The 21518-nt window shown below is 41.2% G+C and overlaps 1 protein-coding gene across 2 annotated transcripts in view; it reads left to right on the top strand.

The window, feature by feature from the left end:
• man2a2 (mannosidase, alpha, class 2A, member 2) overlaps positions 1 to 21518 on the top strand; it is a 35644-nt gene that overhangs the window by 4733 nt on the left and 9393 nt on the right. For both annotated transcript variants that reach the window (XM_086028448.1, XM_086028447.1), the window contains exons 3-14: positions 2216 to 2473; positions 2587 to 2731; positions 4805 to 4976; positions 5207 to 5334; positions 7248 to 7421; positions 10160 to 10346; positions 15007 to 15184; positions 16298 to 16500; positions 17728 to 17910; positions 18216 to 18330; positions 18873 to 18943; positions 19028 to 19193. In XM_086028448.1, the coding sequence (XP_085884574.1) occupies positions 2216 to 2473; positions 2587 to 2731; positions 4805 to 4976; positions 5207 to 5334; positions 7248 to 7421; positions 10160 to 10346; positions 15007 to 15184; positions 16298 to 16500; positions 17728 to 17910; positions 18216 to 18330; positions 18873 to 18943; positions 19028 to 19193 (1980 nt within the window). The remainder of the gene's footprint in view (positions 1 to 2215; positions 2474 to 2586; positions 2732 to 4804; positions 4977 to 5206; positions 5335 to 7247; positions 7422 to 10159; positions 10347 to 15006; positions 15185 to 16297; positions 16501 to 17727; positions 17911 to 18215; positions 18331 to 18872; positions 18944 to 19027; positions 19194 to 21518) is intronic.

The following is a 21518-nucleotide window of genomic DNA, read 5'->3' on the forward strand; positions in this document are numbered from 1 at the left end:
AGCGGGGTGCCGTATCTGCGGCTCTGAGGAGCCCAGAACTACGAGTTGCAGAAATCTTGACACAGACGCAGTGACATTCCTCTTGTTGAAGATCGACTGAGAAACAAGTTGAACTCTACAATACAAATTTTATTTATATAGCTCTTTTCATAACAGCTAGAGCTGTAACAAAGCACTTTAAAAACAATACAAAAAAAACAAGAGGCAGTGATACATCTATTAATAAATATATCGATAAATATTAGCAAATATATAAAATACAAACAAAAATATAAATAAATAAAGCCAATAAATTAACATAAAACACTATGTACGATTGAGTTACTGTCCCACGAGCACAGTTGGAGTTTGTCAAAGTATTCAGTAAGAGGAAAGATCTCAGCTTTAGCTGTTATTGCAGCAATATTTGAGAGCATGTAACGAAAGTGACTCCTGTTTGCATTTGCACTTTAGCGCTAGATGATTAATTTTCTTGCAGTCTGTTTGGCTTTTCCTCGGAGGAGAAAGCGCAAACCAGTTATTTGCAAAGTTTGCACAGACTCGGTTCGGTTTGTCACTTGTGTCGACTGAAAATGACATCACTGTTGCTCGGGTAACGACCAATCAAAGCTCACCTGTTTTCTGGAGCTGAGCCATGATTGGTGGTTACCTGAGCTCTGAGCAACTGTGATGTTGTTTGCAGCAACAGAAGTGACAAAATGGCCGCCCCCTGAGATGGCTATAGGGATTTTACTGCTTAACTCACATTCCACAAAAGCAATATTAATCAGAATGTCGTGTTTCAATTAGTGGGCCATCATACAACATACATGTATTCTTGAAAAAATATGTTTGGGTTGATTTCCACTTTTTTAGTTGTTTAACAAAACAAAATTGCTATCCCGGATTACACACACAAGACAGGCTGCGCGTGTTTCTGTCAATCGGTGAAATGGCGTCCTGACTCCCGTGGCATAATCCTTGGTATTACACGTGTTGAACCACTAGAGGGCAGACTATGCCTCTGCAATGTGACTGCTGGGAAGCACATCAAAATCATTGTGCAGGCCGTACCCCTCTCTGGGATTGTTTGCTCACTCAGTTGATTTCAAAGTTTAACCTTGCCCCATCGTTGCCTGTGAACAACGGAGCCTTTCGGGGATGCTCCTTTCATAGCTAATAATGACACTCACCTTTTAACTTTACGCAACAGAGAGCATTCATTGACACCACAACAGAATATGTAAGAAAATGAAAACCACGTTGGAGCCTAGAAAGTTGAATGAAGCTGATGACTGAAAAATGAATAGAATACATACATAAATGGACATTGAAAACTAAATATGTTCATAGATGGACATTTAAGATAGAGCATCATATTGTGGGGTTCCCTTCAGTTGAGGACGCATTTCAGTATAGGCATCCATCTCTTTTGAAATGCATTGGACCTCAGTTGTACCTGTATCACCATTTAGTACATTTCCCTAAGGTTCTGATTCCACTGTGCTAATGTAGATGGCTGCGGAGTCATCCATTTTGTCATCACCATTTTCCTAGCAATCATCTAAAGTACAGTATAAGTTATAGGCACTTGACTCACCTGTTTCTAATTAACCTTTTCACCTGTGGGCAACGTTCCAATCAGGTGTTTTTTTTAGCATTACTCGACTTACCCATTGGAACGTGTTACGGACATCAAATTCAAAATGAGAGAATGGTTGCGAAAAACCCTCCGCTAACTTTCATTAGTGTGAACATTTAATTGTCTTCTTGCCTTTGTAGGTACAGACACTTAATGGAGGTATTTGCAGTGCAAAATTGTCCACTAGTGATGTTTGCAGGAATTAATTAAATGCATTTTATGTTTCTTCTGTGTCACATAATGTCAATAAATACAGTTTCCACTTCTACATTAGCAATATATTTATCTTCTTCCTCATCACTTATGCATGCTCATTTTGTGACCCTAAAACACAATAAAGCCATTGAAAAGTACAATTGTGGAGTTAATTGTATGCTTGCTGAGTTGAAGTCTCACTGGATATGCTGAGGTTACATGTGGTTTGATCTCAAAGTTTTGTTTCACGTTTGAGGTAAATTTTTTCAAGGACATTTTGGTTGAAATTCAAATTGTATGACCTTGGCGTTGTCTGACTGTATGTTTCACTGGACATGAATTTGGTTGGTCTGTTAAGTCCCAATGCCCTTTTGTTACCTTGTTCTTTGTATGTTATAGAGCCAAATTTCCGTCCTGCAGAATCGGATAGAGCAGTTGGAGCAGCTCCTGGAAGAAAACCATCAAATCATCAGTCACATAAAAGACTCTGTGATGGAGCTCACAGACACAGGAGCAGTGTCTCCCAGTGGCCACCTGCCCTTCAGGAGTGCCAATGGCTCCTGGGTCCTTCCTTTTGACGGCCACCCCACTTTCCTTGCTGTCAAGCCCCAGGACTGTCAGTGGGCTGCAGGCAGTCACAGTCAGGCAGACGTTCAGGTTAGCTACCTGCAATTTTGACAACCACATGCACGTCACTGTATTTAATGTCAAATGTAAAATGAACTTGTTTTTTGTGTGTGTGTGTGTGTGTGTGATGTATTCATCTTCAGATGTTGGATGTATACTCACTCCTAAAGTTTGACAACCCGGATGGTGGTGTGTGGAAACAGGGCTTTGACATAACTTATGATGCTGATGAGTGGGACAAAGAACCTCTGCAAGTGTTTGTGGTCCCACACTCCCACAATGATCCAGGTGATCGCCTCAACACATGCGTCACTGTAATTTGAGAATGTATATATATCCCCCACATTATTTGTAGAGATAAGGCAAAAATTGAAGATCAAACACATACCGGTACCTAGGAGTTGTGAACTGGTGTACCATACTTTCATTCCAATATATGTAATGTGTCTAATGTTACACCTTTCAAATGTAATAACACTTTTTGGGTCGTTAATTGTCGTGCGTCCCTAGTATAAATCAGTATCGGCACCAGGCCGTTAGGTCAGTGCAGGGGGCAAGGGCAGAGCTACAGGTTGGCCAACCGTGGCCATCCCCATACCTAGGGGAAACGTTTGATATCTGTGATTTTTCTGCCAATTTCACATGGATGCAGTATTCTTAGACCCTTGATACTCTGCCATAAGATTTGCATATTTGAAGAGGAAATGTGCAATTGATCTGAATGTGAACTGTAAAATAATCAGTTTTAAGTAAAGAGCATTCAATTCTTACATTCAATGTCAATCAAAATCATGACCTTGACACATAGCAAGCAACCAACATGGCTGCGAAGAAATTAAGTCCTTACTCGGCCACTTGTCAAGAGTGCGGGACCTGCGTGTGACGTTGTTACAGGTTAAATCTGTTCTCGCCGTCGTTTGGCTGACTGACCAAGTCGGACTGACTGGGACCACATGGGTCGTTTAAATATGCAGACGGGAAATAGCCGATGCACTGCTCACTGGACCTCTCCCGTATGCGTATTACACTCGAGGAAAAGAGCAAACAGGCAGCTTTACTGCTGATTGGCTTTTACCCACTGCACAAGGAACCGATCAGATGGTACTGTGGGTGGACCAATCTGCTTCTGCAGGCAGGGCCACTCTCACAGCAGACAGAGAGAAGCGCGCTGCAGCAAGCCAAAATAAACCAGCTAAGTTAACGGCCTTTAAATAAAAAAATAAAAAATAAAAAAAAGCTAGCAAATCAGTGCATGAGACTTAAGTACACCATAAGAGAGTACACAAGCAAAGCAGCTGCAAAGAATGACATTAACTAGCCTCATGGATATATAGTAAGATCGTTTTTCAGCCAACGAGCCAGTTTCAGGTAGGGTTAGATCAGGAATGTCCAGCTCCGTCCTCGATCACCGCTGTCCTGTGTATTTTATGTCTTGCTACTCCAACACACTTGATTCAAATCAGATCAGCAGCAAGCTCTGAAGAAGCCTGATAACGATCCTGATCATTTCAGTCAGGTGTGTTGGAGTAGCGAGACGTCTAAAACACACAGGACGGCGGCCCTCGAGGACCGAGTTTGGATACCCCTGGGTTAGATCTAATGGTCTATCCTTCTATAAATATTTAAGTTGGATCAATGTATAAGTTTGTCTTATTAGATTTAAAATGCATTGCTTGGTCATCTGCCTTTTGGTTGATGGTACAGAGAGAGTGAGACAGAGCAGGGAGGGGACTTTATAGACTGGATTAGTATTCAGTTTATTATTTTATCATTTTATGTTTATCCCCACATTCAAAGCCACACAGACATATATCATATATATCAGTGTATTTCATTCTAGACAGGACATCATCTTCTGATTTGACGATGAAAATTTTGAACTCGCTGTAGGGGCCTGGCCATGATTGCTGTCAATGTGTATGTTGCGGAGCTGCTGTATCAAAATCAGTTGTCTTTCCCAAGATATTAGCGTTCTGATATGTACATATTTTACAATTACAATTCTTTTCTACTAAACTGTGACTTATCATTTAAATAACCGTTGTCAGATTTGGTTTTTGCTGTCCTTATCCACAGACTTATCACGCATGGTTTTTCTGCATTTTTTTAAATAGAAAGTAAACTTTCTACCGGATATTTATAGTCGATTGCACTTCTATGCAACGCCTTGAACTCAAGAGTGCATAGAAAGCCTGACTCTGCCAAATACTGTAACTCTGGACAGAACTGCTCGACTTGAATAAATCATGAGCCTTATTTTTTTATCATTTGCAGCACTTTCCCCTCAATGTTCTCTGACCATTTTTTTGAGAGAAGAAGAAAAGTCATCTGTCTGATTACTATCAACTATCTTCTTGTTAGGTTGGGTTAAGACTTTTGACAAGTACTTCACAGACCAGACGCAGCATATTTTAAACAACATGGTGGTGAAGCTGGCTGAAGATCCCCGCAGGAAATTCATCTGGTCTGAGATTTCCTTCTTCTCCAAGTGGTGGGAGAGTGCGGATGCGCAAAAGCAGGAAGCTGCACGCAAGTGAGTTGCAGGCTCAATGTTGTGTGAGTTGCTGCTCAATGAAGTGCTCAGTTTTTCAATTCCTAACCCTACATCCAAAAGCCAGCCGAGATGGTGTTTTACACAAAGACTCGTACACACTGACAGATTGTGGACATTCTTAAAATAGCTAGCTATGTGGATAATGCGATTCTCGCAAGTTGGGGCAGGATTATTCTCACCTTCTTTTTGTAATCCTCTCTGTTCAACAGACTGATCCTCGAAGGACAGCTAGAGATTGTGACAGGAGGCTGGGTGATGACCGATGAAGCCAACGTTCATTACTTCGCCATGATAGACCAGCTTATTGAGGGACACCAGTGGCTAGAAAGAAACATAGGTGCATTAGAAACTACTATATCTATTTTCTACTTAAATGTTCTTCCCCCGTACTTCGAGATGGTGAACATACCACTCACTAGTGAGACTAATTACAATGACTCTTATCCAGACACTGTTCCATTATTAAATATTGTAAGGCCACATTCAGTTTAAGCTTCTCACTTAACAACTCAACAGGTGATCACACCTACAGTGGGGAAAAAAGGTATGTGAACTCGGGATGATCCGATAATGTGATTATAAATCGGGGCCGTTCATGTCATTTTCAACTGATCGGGGATCGGGGAAAAAGATGGGTTTCTTCATTTTCAGAATTTTCAGATATTCTGTAAATATCTTGTCAAATTGAACAGTAATGACTTAATTTTGTATTGCACAATGTTACTTACTTGTTATTTAGGGGTTTTTTTTGGCTTCGTAGTCGTCAAAGCTATCCTGTACGCTCCAGCAGAATGTACATTGTTTGGAGTAACAAACAGACACAAACGTTGTGAAAACACTCAGGGTAAGCCGAAAGATACGTACTTCTAAAATAGCTTAAAGCGGAAGTCAACCCAAACATATTTTTTTCAAGAATACGTTCCCAGCAGGCCCACTAGTTGATACACGGCATTCTGATTAATTTTGCGTTTGTGGAATATAAGTTAAGCAGCAAAATGCAATCGTTTTTACCCATCTCTGGGGGCGGCCATTTTGTCTTCTGTCGGCTGAAAATGACATCACAACTGCTCACAACGACCAATCACGACTCCTATTCAGAAAACAGGTCAGCCGTGTTTGGGTTGACTTCCGCTTTAAGTCTGCCTTGCCTGATATAAAGCCGCCTCACTGAACGGCATAGTCAAATAATTCAGAGAGTGACAGACTGGTTAACAATTGTGACGCCGTCTGTCCGAACAACTTAAGTTCAAATCGAAGTTTAACAAGTTTAAATTTGGTGACAAGGGAGCTTGTTCCCCACTGGTTGCATTTAATGAGGTCATAAATCAATAGTGTCATTTGTAGATGAGAGATGTCATGTAGTCACACACGTAGCCACCAACTGCGTAGCTGCGTGGACTCGTCATCTTAGCATGTACACACCAATAAATAACAATGTAAATGTATTAGTTTCCATTAGCTAAATCAAATGCACTCAAACAGGAATAAAGCGTATATCAGCCGTTCCACCAAATCGGTGCCACTTACATCCCCGAGAAATTAAATGCATAAATACACCATGCAATTACATGAGAATACTGTATCGTACATTTTCATACAGTATAGCAATCCCGCACATACACTACTCACAAAAAGTTAGGGATATTTGGCTTTCAGGTGAAATTGATGGAAAATGTAAATAGTTCATGCTACAGTGATATAATTCCATGAAAGTAGGACATTTCAGTAGAAGGATGCACTAGTGATTTCCTCATCTTAGACAATTCCTTGAAAAAGTTAACAACAATGGTGGGTACACAACAACAAAAATGTCAGCGTCTCAACAACTCATGTGCCCTTGAGCATCAATTACAGCTTGACGATGACGTCTCATGCTGTTCACAAGTCGATTTATTTTCTGCGGAGGCACGGCATCCCACTCTTCTTGACGGGCAACCCTCATGTCATTGAGGTTCTAGGGTGTATATCCCTAACTTTTTGAAAGTAGCGCATGTATTGTGCTTGATGTTCACACCAGACCTCCCAAGAATGTTACTGACTGTGGCAGTTTTGTAAATAGGAATGATCCAAAATACATCGTGATCAATGTGCCCTTTTGACCTGCAATTACAAGGAATATTTAATTAAGGTGATTGCTGCCAAAGGAGGCAAGACTAGTTGTTTAATCCAAGGGTTCACTTACTTTTTCCTCTCTGTACTGTGGATATTCAAATGTTATTTTTTGAAAAAAATGTTTCTGTTCTATTCCAGGGGCAACACCCCACAGCGGATGGGCAATCGACCCTTTTGGTCACAGTTCTACTATGGCCTATGTGCTGAAGAGGGCCAACCTGACCAACATGCTCATCCAAAGGGTCCACTACTCAGTCAAAAAGCATTTTGCTGCCACACGCAACCTGGAGTTTATGTGGCGGCAGCCCTGGGGTGAGTGTAGCACAGACGCGACATGTTGGAAGGGTAAACAGTGTATTGCAGCTTCAGGGAGTTGAACACAGTAAAGTAAGGAGAATTTTCTAATAACGATGGAATGAGCACTTCCCACGCCTCTAAACTGCTCCATAAAAAATAAAGTCATGAAAACACAATTGATGCTTAAAGTTATTGACCTATCCTACTGCCTACACGGCTCTTCTCATGTATAATGTTTAATTTGTGCTTTTTAATCGAAGTTTTTTTAGGGCAAGTGACGGAGTTTGAAACATCAGGGTGCATTATGAAGCGTAAAATACGGCAACAGAGTAAGGAGTCCACTTGGAGGGCATCTTGGGAATTTGGCCTGTATGAGCTTATTTGTGGATATTTTTAGCAGAAATTTGTCAGCTAATCGAAATGGAGCAGACAAAATTAAAGGCACAATTGTAGCTGTGACCATCAAATCATACTTAGCACTGTCCTTTTCTGTTGTTGTCAAAAAAAGTCCATATCGCGCTACACTTCTTGTTTGGCTCTATATTGCTTTAGGTTCCGGCTGCTCTCTCACTCTCCTGTTGCCCTGTGCCAAGGAGGGGCTAAAAGTGTGCCTGAGTCACTCACTCAAGCAGAGAGTAGCAGGAGGCGCTGTGCGAGAGAGAGAAGGGGGGAGAAGCGGCGCTTTGAGCGAAGTATCGATCTCAGGACAATAGTATCGATCCGATCCAAGTACTTGCTTAGTATCGATAATATCAATATTCAGATCGATCCGCCCACCCCTAGTAGAAACTTTATCAATGAAAATTTGTAGGAATCTATTGCACATTTCAGGGGAAGAGTCTGCGGGAATTGGCTGAGAAGGGTTTAACCCTCGCACTGCTGGTCGGTTTGCTGATGACTTTGATGAGCTTTGCTTCAAACACGGAGGAACTCACCTCTTGGTTCCACTCATCCTGCCATGCTATACTGGATTTGGTGGCTCCATTTAAAACTGTGCAGTCAAACCCTAGACCCGAGCCTTGGTTTAATTACTAAACTTGCACAGCTAAACAGGAGTGCCTCAAAGCCGAATACAAGTGGAAAAAGCTGCAGGTCTCATCAAATTTGTTAAGACTGCTGGCGTAACCACCAGATCACAGACAGTTAAAGAGGCCAAAAGACAGCATTTATCAAACCTTATTCAGGCTAACCGTCACAAGCAACAATGTGTACTATTTAAGACTATTGATTCAGTACTTAAAAATCCGGCGGCTGCACTCTGGAGGGGCAGATTTAACAGCAGCACAGGATGAGAAGACAGTCATGTTATCGGAAATCACATTTTCTAAGACATTTGACACCGATTGACCATAAGCGAGAACTACGTCTAACGTACGTCCTTGTTCATGTATCGGGAGAGTCACATACTGCACAAAATTAAAGGAATAAATAAGGCGTAAAAAGTCAAAAAGTCCTCTGCCAGTGTTTTTTCTGGACAACAAACATGAATATTAAAATCCCCCATGATTAGAATTTGAATGAGCCTGACTTCAGCAAGATTTGAAAAGCCATTCAAAAAGTCCTTATTGTATTTAGGAGGGCGGTAAATAACAGCGCAGAGCACAGGGACAGCACTGCCTACTTCCAAGAAAGTGTCTTCAAAGCTGGTGATTAATGTGGAAAATATACACCGTTTAAATTTAAGATTATTTTTAAAAATACTCACCGTTCCTCCACCACGATCTGAAGTCCTCGGGGAGTCCAAGAAGGCAGTCAGGTGGCAGCAATTCAATTAAAGCGTTATACTCAGCACCAGTACCTGCCCAAGTCTCTGAGAGACAGAGGAAATCCAGGTCACTGGAAAGGAAAAACTCCCTCAGGATTAGGGATGGGATGGGAATTTCTCAAATTTTATTTGCGACTAGTCTATAAGCAAGAAAACTTGAAATTTAATACATATTGAATTCAAAGTTGAAAATGCAAATGTTTTGTGTATTTACAGTAGGGGCTATTTCAGCCCAAACATTCAGGACAGTTTGTTAATTTAAATTCTATATTTATATTTATTTTAATAAATGTTTTTGTATAATTTTTCACAAGAGCTTTATTTTTGAGAAGTTCAAGACAATACAATAATGCAGCTGTTACTGAAAGCATGCTACTGAACACCAATTGATTGGCTAACCTTGTCTTGCTTTAGAAAGAAAATATATGACAAACAACGCTGCATTTTAAGGGCAATCAAGGAAAGTCTATCTGATCTAAGCAATTTATGTAATCATATGGTACCATATGATGTATCTGTATGTACAGTATGCAGCAACATTAACATGATGGAAACTATCATTCCATATGACTGTGTGGACCATGAATGTCGGAGAAAGTGGGTAAACTGAGTGGAGAGAGTGCAACTGGACGGTTCAGAATGTAAGCTAACCAAGACCGCAGTGCTTTGTGGTGAGCACAAGTTAGTCGGGATATTCATCAAACGTTTGACCAATTAAGTCCGATTTCTGTTAAAATCGGATTTTTGCTTCTGCAGGGAGATTGTTATAGTAGTCAAACGACATTTCAGCACATTTTCGAAATCAAAATAATGACAACGACCCTAAGTTCAATGCTTTTCAATAAGAGGAGAGTTTGTTTTCACCGACTTGACCGCCATCTTGACTTGTGACGTCATTTTGACGTAAGATCAGAATTGTCCATTGCTCCAAGATGGATGTTCTTGATCCAAGATAATATTTGAATATTTATTTATATCACTTTTACAGACACTGGATCCAATTCAGACATCTTATGCCACATGATGCCCTTCTACAGCTATGACGTGCCTCATACATGCGGGCCTGACCCAAAGATCTGTTGCCAGTTTGACTTCAAGAGGCTACCTGGCGGTCGAATCAACTGTCCATGGAAAGTGCCACCCAAGGCTGTTGTGGAGGCAAATGTAGCAGAGAGGTGCGTCATACTGCTGCAATATCTTAATTTCTGTGGCAACACTATGGATTAATGAATCCTAAACAATTATTTTTTTGTCATTTGTCTTGTTGTAGACAGTCTGTTGCATTGTGTGTACAGCACATCGCTCTCACACCAGAAAAGGCTTTTGGTCCGCTTATTTGGTCCTGATCAAAAGCGTGCCTTTTTTTTGTTGTTGTTTGGTGTTTGCATTCACAGTACTTTTTGCAAATGAGCTGTATTCTGGAAATACACATTGACTCATGTGACAATCGGTGCTCCCATTGGCCAGGAATGATCAAGGTGGCACACAGTAGGGATCGGCCACTTTTTTTTTTTTTTTCTAAACACAAAGCTGCGAACAAAACCACATGTACTCATACCAGTGGGAGCGCTCACATTGTCAGTTGAGCCAAACTACTTCCAACTATTTTGTTACCCCTTCCATGTCATCAGGTGAACACTGGCGTGCACTCCATGCAGCGCCTGAGAGACGTGGGCATTCATCCTGATCGTTCTTCATCCAATCAAATGTGTTACAATTTTCTGATCGGCGGGACCAGACCCAGCAGTTTGTTTCTGCCAAGGCAGAAAGCTCTTTGCCTTTGGCAACACATAGCAAAAATTCTGATTGGATGACAATACAACCTTCTAAATTATAGATTAATATATATGAATTAATTGTGAAAATATCGATACTTTAGCTTGAGGATCAATACTTAAAATTGTGTACTCTAGATATTTTGGTGTCGATCCCTAGCAAACAGAACACAAACCCGCAAATGGAGGAAAACATGGAATTCCTACGTGCTTCATTCCTGCTCTGCATATTTGTGCTGTTATTAGAGCTGCGAAATAATTTTGGGTATTAATAGCAGCTCATTCATCGCAGGTTTCGCATAGCTGTGTTTGTGTGTCAGGAGTGGCGGTGGCGGTGGTAATGTGCCTGCCAGAATCTGTATCCCCTTGGAACTTTATCTAGGGAAAACCTGTTTGATTCACCTGTGAGCTTAATTGGTGCCTGCCAGGATATATATTCTCTCCGTCTGCCTGGAAGAGGATACCTGCTGAAATTCGCTACACTTCAAATTCACTACTACATTATCAATAACAATTACTTTACAAAACCTTTTTGATATATCAAGTGCAAATGTGCATACCTGTCGTGTTAAATTGTAGTGAATAATTTGCTGAATGAAATACTGAGTGCAAGTATTTAATAAGAAGTGCAATACATTTTTTTTGCCAGACCTTGTTCATCCATCCATCCATTATCTATACCGCTTTTTCCTCACAAGGGTAGCAGGGGTGCTGGAGCCTATCCCCGCTGTCTTCGGGCAGTAGGCGGGGTACACCCTGTGACTGGTTGCCAGCCAATTGCAGGGCACACAGAGACAAACAAAAATCCGCACTCACAATCATACCTAGGGGCAATTTAGAGTGATCAATGAACCTACCATTAGGGGGTAACGGTACACGTGGGTGTATTTATACGTTTCGGTATGGCATGTTCGGATCGGTCCACCTGCGTTCGGTTCGGTCCACTTATTAGCGCGAGCTTACGCACGGGCGCTATTGACTGTTGCACGCGGTAGAGGAGAGTGACGGCACAACAGTGAGAGGCAGAAAAGAGCCAGAGCTCGAAGGTCCCCCTGTACACTGCGGTCTCCTGTTTGGGAACATTCTGTCTTACGTGTTAAAATCGCCGATGGGGAAAGGTACATGGAGGAGTCCCAAAGTTGTGTGCCGACATTGCTACATGAGATCGGCGGCAGGTAGCACGTCTAACATGCACGGCATCATCCGACTCTGAATCTTTCGAGGGAGCAAAAACGTCAAACTTAAATAGCGAGATTTATCATATTGTAGCGTCTTCCAGGAACATGCCGTCAGACGTAGTTTAATCATCACGTTTTTATTAATCCAAGTACAACTGCTCGCGCTCTTCTTTCTTCGCTTCTTCTCTCGCTAGCCGTACGATGCATTCATGAACCTCGGGAACATCACAACTCAGCAACACACAAATCCGACCACAACACAGATAACCCAATTCGTTACAATATGCTGTTGAAGATTCAAAGATTTCAATGATTTCAATGTTTAAAAAGTGTAAACAATTTCATTAAGACTTTTTAAAGTTACTATATTTTTCCATTATAAAATAGTTTTAGTATAGTTAGCAATAATTGTAACTTATTGTATGTATTTTTTTCATTACAAAAAGTGTACATATGTACTGTAATGACAACTTGCCTTTAACTTGAATACTTAAGTGTGTCATAGGCTGTTGCTGCTTTGTGTTTAATGATTTCAATGTCTTAATAATTTACAAAATTAAGAGATCTTTATTGTTAGTGTATTTTTTATTCTGGTGTAATTTCTTAGAATATCACCCGAATGGTTCGCTTTAATTTATTATTTTTTTAAAAAGTACAGTTTACTTGACATCTTTTCAAAATAAAAATATTTAAAAAAACAAGAACTTTTTTTGTACCGAAAATATACAGAACCGAAGTTTCCAAAGCCGAAACCGAACCGAAATGTGATTTAGCCTATCGTTACACCCCTACCTACCATGCATGTTTTTGGAATGTGGGAGGAAACCGGAGTACCGGGAGAAAACCCACGTAGGCACATGCAAACCTTACACAGAGAGGTCGTGCCGGATTCGAACCCATGACCTCTGGACCTTGTTTATAAAAATGCAAATCAAACACAAACGTGCATATTCGTTATTTATTCTGATGAATCAGCTGGAGTCACTTAGTTATGGCGCACCGTGTTAGAAAGCCCACATTGTTTAGAAATATGTATGTAGTTTATAGCAGTTTGACGCATTGAATGGGTATGAGTAATCCAGTCATACTGTGTGAGTGGTCACTGAACGCACCTCAGAACCTGCAGACTTTATTTTGTTTTTGTTTTGCTTCATTCGACACAGCTATTGATCGTTCCAAAAAAAAAAAAAAAAAAAATTAAAAAACTCAACCGGTCAATTAGAATGCAAGTACTGTTCTCTAACAGGAGACCGCCCATCTGTACCTTGTCACTTAGATTTGATCCAGATAGAAACATCATAGCCCACTCCCTCAATCCTCTCCCTTTTATATTGTGTATCGTATTCGAGTACTGAAATTCATTATGGTTACTTCATTGCAAAACTTTGTTGGTCTAACGAATGCAAATGCGCATAGCTTTCCACCCATTTCGGCAGGAATCAATCGCTTACTATTTGTGTTAAATTGCAGAGAATGATGCACCGCAAACCACACTGACAAATACTGCCGCTCTGACGCAAAACCTCGTTTAAATGACTGCAAATCAGACACACACAAGCATGCATTCTTCATGTCTTTAAAGGTCAGGGTTTTTTCAGAGTCTGTTAAAATTCATATTCTCATTGGTAATAGGTTTTATAATGCATACGATCACTTCCTGCAAGTTGTCAACCACAGTTCCATTAGAAAATAGGTTTGACTTACTGATTCCGAGTGTTTCCGAACCTCATGGAAGCTCGAGGAATCGTGGCTCTAGCCTCCGGAAGTGACGTAGATATAGCTAAACAGCTAGCTACACCATAGACAATTTCCATGCGCTACAAACTCAGCACATTCAATGGCGAGCGATGTTTTGGAATGAGAGGATTTTGAAACACACAAGGCGACAGAAGGGGGCGTTATTAGACCGTTCATGATTAGTAGTCACTGAATCCTCCGGCTACTGTGACGTCACATCTCCGGAAAAATACGAAGATGAGGGGGCGCGAGATTCAGACGTCAGACGACACATTCTGAATTGTATTCAGTGATTAAACTGCTGCCTACCAACAATCTAATCACATTTTAATGACAGTTATGCATTGTAAAGGGGATTCTAGAGGGCTACAGAACATTTTTCAATGTTTGCACCCTGACCTTTAAATGAAAACAAGCTTTAACTCAATGTGGGCACGCTTCGGGGGTAAGTACTTTTGCACATCACCTAAACAAAAGACGAATGCTAAGATATGATCAGCATTCACTATGGGCTAATAGTTCCCACTCTGTTGGGCTACCTTGTTAAGCCCCAAATGTCACATGTATCCTGTCGTCGGTGCGCATCGGCGGTGGTGTGTATTCAGCACCAAGACCACCTCAAAAAGTGGGTTTTGGTCCGGTTGTTTGAGCCGCACCAGGATTTGTTTGTGTGTATTTACACCAGCACAAAAGTTCCGGACCAGCGTTGGAAACAAAGTCTGGTCTGTTTAAGTTGACCAAACAGTGCAGGTATGAATACACCCGTAGTTAAGGTGGATTATTAAGTCTAAATCAAATTAATATGATGATGACCTAGAAAAAGTACGATCCTTCCTGGGGAAAAACTGTATTCAGCATTCTATTGGAGTTAGCAGTGATGGATGCACATTTCCTGAACTTGAACTTGAGCCAAGGACAACAGACAGAAAGAGCACATACATAGAGGAAGATGGCATCGAATACAAATGGTCCTGCAGGCCCATTAGGCAGCAGCTTTTAACAGCCATACATAATGTGTGAGTGCACATTTCACTGGCTAATGGCAAATAGCTCCGACCAATTGTGAACCTGCTCTTTCCAAGGTTGTAGTAATTCCTTGAAGACTGCACAGGGTGCCTGCCTCAATTTGTTTTTGTCTTTTTCAGGGCACAACTCCTCCTGGATCAGTATCGCAAGAAGTCCAAACTTTATCGTAGCAAGGTGCTTCTCATCCCTCTCGGGGATGACTTTCGCTACGACAAGGCCTTGGAGTGGGACCAGCAGTATATCAACTATCAGAAGCTCTTCGATTACATGAATTCCCACCCTGAGATGCATGTCAAGGTGAGAAAGTAATTTGGCAACCGTCAAAGCCACTTTTCTAGTTTTTTCATGTTTTCCATGCTTCCTAGCTTGTGAGGCTGTCAATTTAGCGCGTTATTCTCGGCCTTAATCCAACCCCCTTTTGACGCCGTCAATGTTTTTGATCGCGTGATTAAGGTTTCCATAGCAACCAGCGGCTGCATTGATAAAGGCTGCTGGTCACCATGATCTATACATCTATCTTGAAAAAAAAAAAGCTTTAAAGTACAGGAGGCATTAAATTTGCTTCAAAATATTGACGATGAGGATGAATTGCTCAGCTGACACATCGTTCAAGAATATGTTCTATGCAGGCCCCCTAGTTGAAACAAGGCATTCTGATTAATATTGTGTTTGTGGAATATGAGTCAAGCAGCAAAATCTAGCAATCTCAGGGGTCGGCCATTTTATCACTTCTGTCAACTGAAAATGACATCATAGATGCCCTGAGGGCTCAAATAACGACCAAGCTCAGTTTAAGAAAACAGGTGAGCTGTGATTGGTTGTTACCTGAGCTCTGAGCAACTGTGATGTAATTTCCAGTCGGCAGACGTGACAAAATGGCCGCCCCAGTGATGGCTAAAACAAGTGGATTAACTCTTATTCCACAAATGCAATAATTGTCAGAATGCCTTGTTTCAACTAGTGGGCCTGCATAGAACATATTCTTGAAAAAAATATGTTTGGGTTGACTTCACTTTAATAAAATATTTGCATAAGAAAATCAATCCTCTTATTCAAATTAAGGGTATTATAATTAAAAAAAATAATGGGACAGAACAATCAAGGGATTTTTTTTACAATACATAAAATATGCGATAACTACGAGTTAACTATGAAAAAATGCGATTAACTATGCTTAAATATTTTAATCGCTTGACAGCACTATGTACAATATAAACTTTGAGATAGTAATGAATCATACAAGTGTATTTAATCTGAGGGAACAAAAGATAGGTCATGGCTCAGTGTTTAGTTCAGAGCCCAGAAAGTCTGAGTTCTAGTAATTTATCTTTTTGCTCTCTTATGTGTTCAGTTTAAGTAATGCATTTTTTTGAGTTTGAACTTTTCCTGCATTTGTGCCTTCTCCTCCAGGCTCAGTTTGGAACTCTCACAGACTACTTCAATGCTCTGTATAAATCATATGGATTGGTCCAAGGATCCAGACCTGCAGGCTTCCCCGTGCTCAGTGGAGATTTCTTTGCCTATGCAGACCGAGAAGACCACTACTGGACAGGCTACTTTACATCCCGCCCCTTTTATAAGAGCTTGGATCGTGTCATTGAGTCACACCTCAGGTTGGGCAATTTAATTCACACATCACTCATCTCTCTCTTACAACCTGTGCTTTGTGTGTGTTAACTGTCCAACAGGAAACATTATTTTTCTTTGTACGCACTGCAAACAAGTTGTCGATGTCCCTCACACATTTTTCCTTGCTTACATAGACATGAAAACTGTTGATTAGATGACATGACGCAGGAATGTTTTCTTTAATGTTTTTTTGTCAGTTTTGTGTTCTATATTTATGGTGTTAGGTTAGGCCCATTTTGGCACACATAATCAGATAGGTGACTTGAGGTAGGCCGTTGTGTCGCTGTGACCTCTTTTTTTTTACCTTTGGCTCACAAATACTACTTGAATCCAGTTAAGATCGTGGAGTCGCACATTGGTACATGGGGTTAGGCAGAGTCACGCCCCTCTGTATTATGGGAGTGGCCAAGGGAGTATAAGTGCAGGAGTCATGTTGGATAGGGGAAATTTTTTTCCAGCATCTGTCAGAAAAGAGTCCACAGACATGTACTCAATTTTTCTGGCATTCATTAAGTAGTTCAATGGAAAATGTACAACCTTTTGGTAGTTACTATTAGTACCCTTTTGGTAGTTACTATTAGTAACTCATTCACTGTCAGACGTTTTCAGACCCTTGTTTACCCTAAAGTTTGAAAAAATTAGAAAAAATATATAAATAAATTCCTGGGACTGAATGGCTGGACTGTGAAAAGACAAGTAAATTTGTCAATGGCAGTGAATGAGTTAAAGATACAAGGTCCAGCAGAGGTTCCCACACAACCTTTCAATGGTAAGGAAGCTTTAGCCCTCAGTGGACCACCGACTCAGGTTGATCCACATTAATACTACTGTAAACCTTTGTATTCTTTTTAGTATTATTTGCCCAAAATTTAGGAAAATGTTGGAATTTTTTTCTAAGGATTTTCTAAATCCATTATCCGACCACTTGACTCGATGCACAAAGTGTGAGGGAAATCAATTACCGGTAAATAGATTTGTCCCTTTTTTGCAAGCCTCACCGCACTTCTGCTTTGCTGAAGTTTTAGAGTCCCATCAGTGGCATACTCATGGAGTCATGGAACAAATAAATGTGTATGTTTTAAACCTGATGGGCCAATTGAAGAAGTGTGAAGTCCAGCTTGACTGTGTGTGATGCTGTGATGGATTTGGTTGAGGAGCAGATCACATGTTTTACAGAGCTTCTCCTAATTGCGGTGTTATGCATGATTCAGGGGAGCTGAGATACTTTACAGCTTAGCGATTGCCAACGCCAGACACATGGGCATGGAAGGACGCTATCCGGTCTCAGATTACACCCTGCTCGTTGACGCCAGGCGCTCTGTGGGCCTCTTCCAGCATCATGATGGCATCACTGGTACTGCAAAAGAGAATGTTGTTGTCGACTATGGCACCAGGTAGGAAATGACAGTAGCTTTGATAGGTAAATTAGATTAGATAACTAAACTCAAGAATTAAAGATTAGAGATACATTTTGCTAGCTTGGCATTGCAGATAAGAATCCTTTCTCAATTGTCTTATCTGGCTCAGTAATGGTTAAAATAAATAAATAATTAAATAATTAAATAAATTAGTTATTGTATGAAAGGATCATTTAACCCTCCATCTTTGTGGAAGCTACTTGTGGGTTTGATACCCGGGAGCAAAAACACGCCATCTGCTCTTGGTTGCTTGGTGAGCCATTGTCTCCTGTCATCCATAGGTTACTACGCGCACTCATTGGATTGAAGAGAGTTATCATCAACGCTGCACATTTCCTGGTGATGAAGAACAAAGAGTTCTATCGCTTCTACCAAACAGAACCCTTCCTAGAGACGGTAAGAGGAAACATTGGACGATTGTCACAACAGGGCAAAAACAATTTACATTGCATTTTACTTACGAGTTGCCCTATTTTCAAAGCCAGGCACCGATCCAGTCGGCTTAAAAACTGGCACATCTTAATTTTCGTGCCTGGGCAAGTCAGTTTACTGTGTTTACTGAAGGCTGTTTTGGTAGACAAGCATGGATGCGCTCGGGAATTTGGCAGACTACATTGCGCCTCTCTAGGCGTTCGAGCGGACTGAGGGTATTTTCTGTTGCACGCCCCAGGCGCACCTGTCAATTTGGTGACAAGAAGTAAACTAGACTTTAGACGAGCTTGGAGGTGGTCTAATTTGTGGCACGTGATTTTGGTGGATTTCATTGAGGCGCAATTAGACAGGTTTTGTGCTCTGTGGTGGATTCACTGTATTTCATTCAAAGAATGAATCCTTGTAGAAATCAATTCATTGAATGTAGTATTATCGTCATCATCAATATATTTTAAAAGTACCCCCTTGACCCACCCAGCTGATTTGTGTGTGTTTGATTTTTGTAGGATGACAGACGTGCTACTCAGGACTCCCTACCTCAGCGCACTTTAATCGAGCTGGATCCAGCAGGGCCAAGGTAGGACTCACATCATGACACCCCCTTTTCCTCATGTCCTTCAATCGAAAGAGACTAATTACTGTTTTTCCTCATCGCTGTCAGGTACCTGGTCTTGTTCAATCCATTTGAGCAGGAGCGGCTGTGTGCCATGACCGTGTTGGTCAACACTGTCAAGGTGAGGGTGCTCACTGAAGATGGACAGACTCTGCCTGTACAGCTGAGCGCTCAGTGGAGCTCGCCAAGTCAAATGAGTGCAGAAGTGTTTGAGGTAAGAGATGATTTTGCATAAATCTTTATGATTGTACTCCTGCAGTACACTCAGCCTTGTTTGTCGTTAGCTTTGCAAAATCAAATTTTTTTTCAAACCATTTTTTTTTTCCCAAAAAATATTCAGTGTTTGTATCACTATTTCAAAAGGTTGTAGTTTGAAAACGGTGAGAGATAAAGGCATACTGTAAATGTTGCTGGTGCCGTTTTGCTATTAACAGTAGGGGTGGGTGATATGTGCAAAACAAAGCCGTTTTTGTCAAAAAACTCAAAATGATTATTTGACAATATTCTACAAAAAAATACTGTATATCTGAAACTTCTTTACGGAACCCACAGTGCCCACAAGTGACCAAGTCGTGCACAGCTTGAATAGCGCACACACACACTGTGTACCACGCAGCTCGTTGCTGCTGCAAAGCAAGCTAGTTTGACAGCGGCGTGGGTGTTATGTCACGTATGTGTTTGTAAAGAAACTTGTCACCCACGGTCCCCCTTAGCCACCACCTTCCAAATCGTTTTCGCAATAAAATTAAATGCATCGTCTAGTCATCTCGGTCTCTTTATGGTTGTAGCAGGCACGATATCCATTGTTGTCGCTGTCTTTTTGAAGTGACGCCCCCCGACTTGGAACTGTTTCAAAACAACTTGTCTCCACGTGTATAGTCAATCTGCGCGCAGCACTTAAGGATGACGCTGGCACATCAAGGTGGAGTTCATGCACTTCTTCTGGCTTCTTCCCTACTTCCGGAAATACGCCGTAGCAAACCTGCTGTGTAGTGGTTTGCTGGTATGCTTTTATTTTGAAGGCCAGGAAGTGTGAAGGAGAGGAAGTGTGGAAAATAAATAAGTGACTTGTTGAATGCTTGCAGACTTGTCGTCTGTTGGACCCAAATAATTATACAATACGACAAAAACAACCCCAGGGCTCGCATTGGAAGTAAGCACACGCAGCAGGGTAAGTGCTAGTGGCGCGTTTGAGCATGTTTGAAGCGTGTCCACAGCAGGTTTGAATAGTAAATTTGCCAGCTAATGGTCTTTAAGTAAACCTCTTCCGTTAGCATCTCTCCCGCGGCAGCATCATGTTGGGGGGTGATAATTTTTATGAATAAGGGCGGGGGTCGAGGCCGGAAGGGTACCCAGGTCAAGGGTGGAGGGTTGCGGCCGGACCTGCAAAAAAGTTTCAAGTGCCCAGCTCTGCACAGTACACACACAGCTAAACAGGATATGTTACAGTAACATGTATGTATGTCTATAAATATTGAGGATAAGTGATTCAGAAAAGGAATGGATATTGAATTCGTATCCGTATCGGATTGGGACAAAATATTGAACAAACGTGATTTGTTTACATACATTCCTGAGTTTTGAATACATTCCTGAGTTTTGATTTTGACTTTTGAGATCTGCACAATAAATGCTCTCAAAATTACATTAACCGTAGCGCTCATCTTTTTATTTTTTTCTATTCAATTTCTGCCAAACACATTATTTTTTTTATGCCTCTTATGTAGATTTGTGCAAACATATGTAATATTTTGTTTACATTTGAACATTTTATATAGCAGCACTACTGGATGCATTTTTCATTAAACACAGGACTCGGGTCAGGCGCCACCTCATCCGCAATGTTGAAAGGATGTTGAAGCTCGGCTGCCCCGCTGTTAGTTACCTTGCCTTCCACCACCTACGGCGCCTGCCAGTTCCGACAACAATTTGATGGAGGTCCCACTGGTCACGCATGATCTTGTCCTTGACAGTGCAGTGATAAGTCACTGGAACTCGTCAGTTTGTGCTGCAATCCAATGTCAATTAAGTCCACACGATTATAGTAATCCGGCAACGAAGATGAAAGTACAGTTAGTCATTCTCCAGGCCGCCCCCGAGGCCGTGCCATGGCTGTCGAGCCAGGTGACCCCCGAGGGAGCCTCAGCTATGGCTTTCATTCAGGGGAATGGTACTGTGCGCCCGTGATTTTTTTTTTACCCCAAGTTTCAATATTTATAATAAATAATGTTTTTGGAGTCGAGGAGACTTCGACTGGTTGTACGTTAGTGTATTTAATGCAGCTTTTCAATATCGGCCTAATTTGCAGTATCGGACCGATACTAGTCAAGACCAATACGGAATTTTTCCATCGTATTGGGCCGATAATTATTGTGCATCCCTAACTTTTTTGTTAATGTTTTTAACGTTTAATAAATGCCTTGAGGTCAACTCTCATTCTCCTCTGTTTTCAGTCTACAGCAATGGAAATGCAGCCAGGCATCGGAAAGCTATTTCATAGTCTTGTGTGTCTTGTCTAATTTCCACCCCCGCAATCCTC

The sequence above is a fragment of the Filicampus tigris genome, chromosome 4 (genome assembly GCF_054856515.1).
Source record: "Filicampus tigris isolate MCC_2025a chromosome 4, RoL_Ftig_1.0, whole genome shotgun sequence".
NCBI lineage: Eukaryota > Metazoa > Chordata > Actinopteri > Syngnathiformes > Syngnathidae > Filicampus > Filicampus tigris.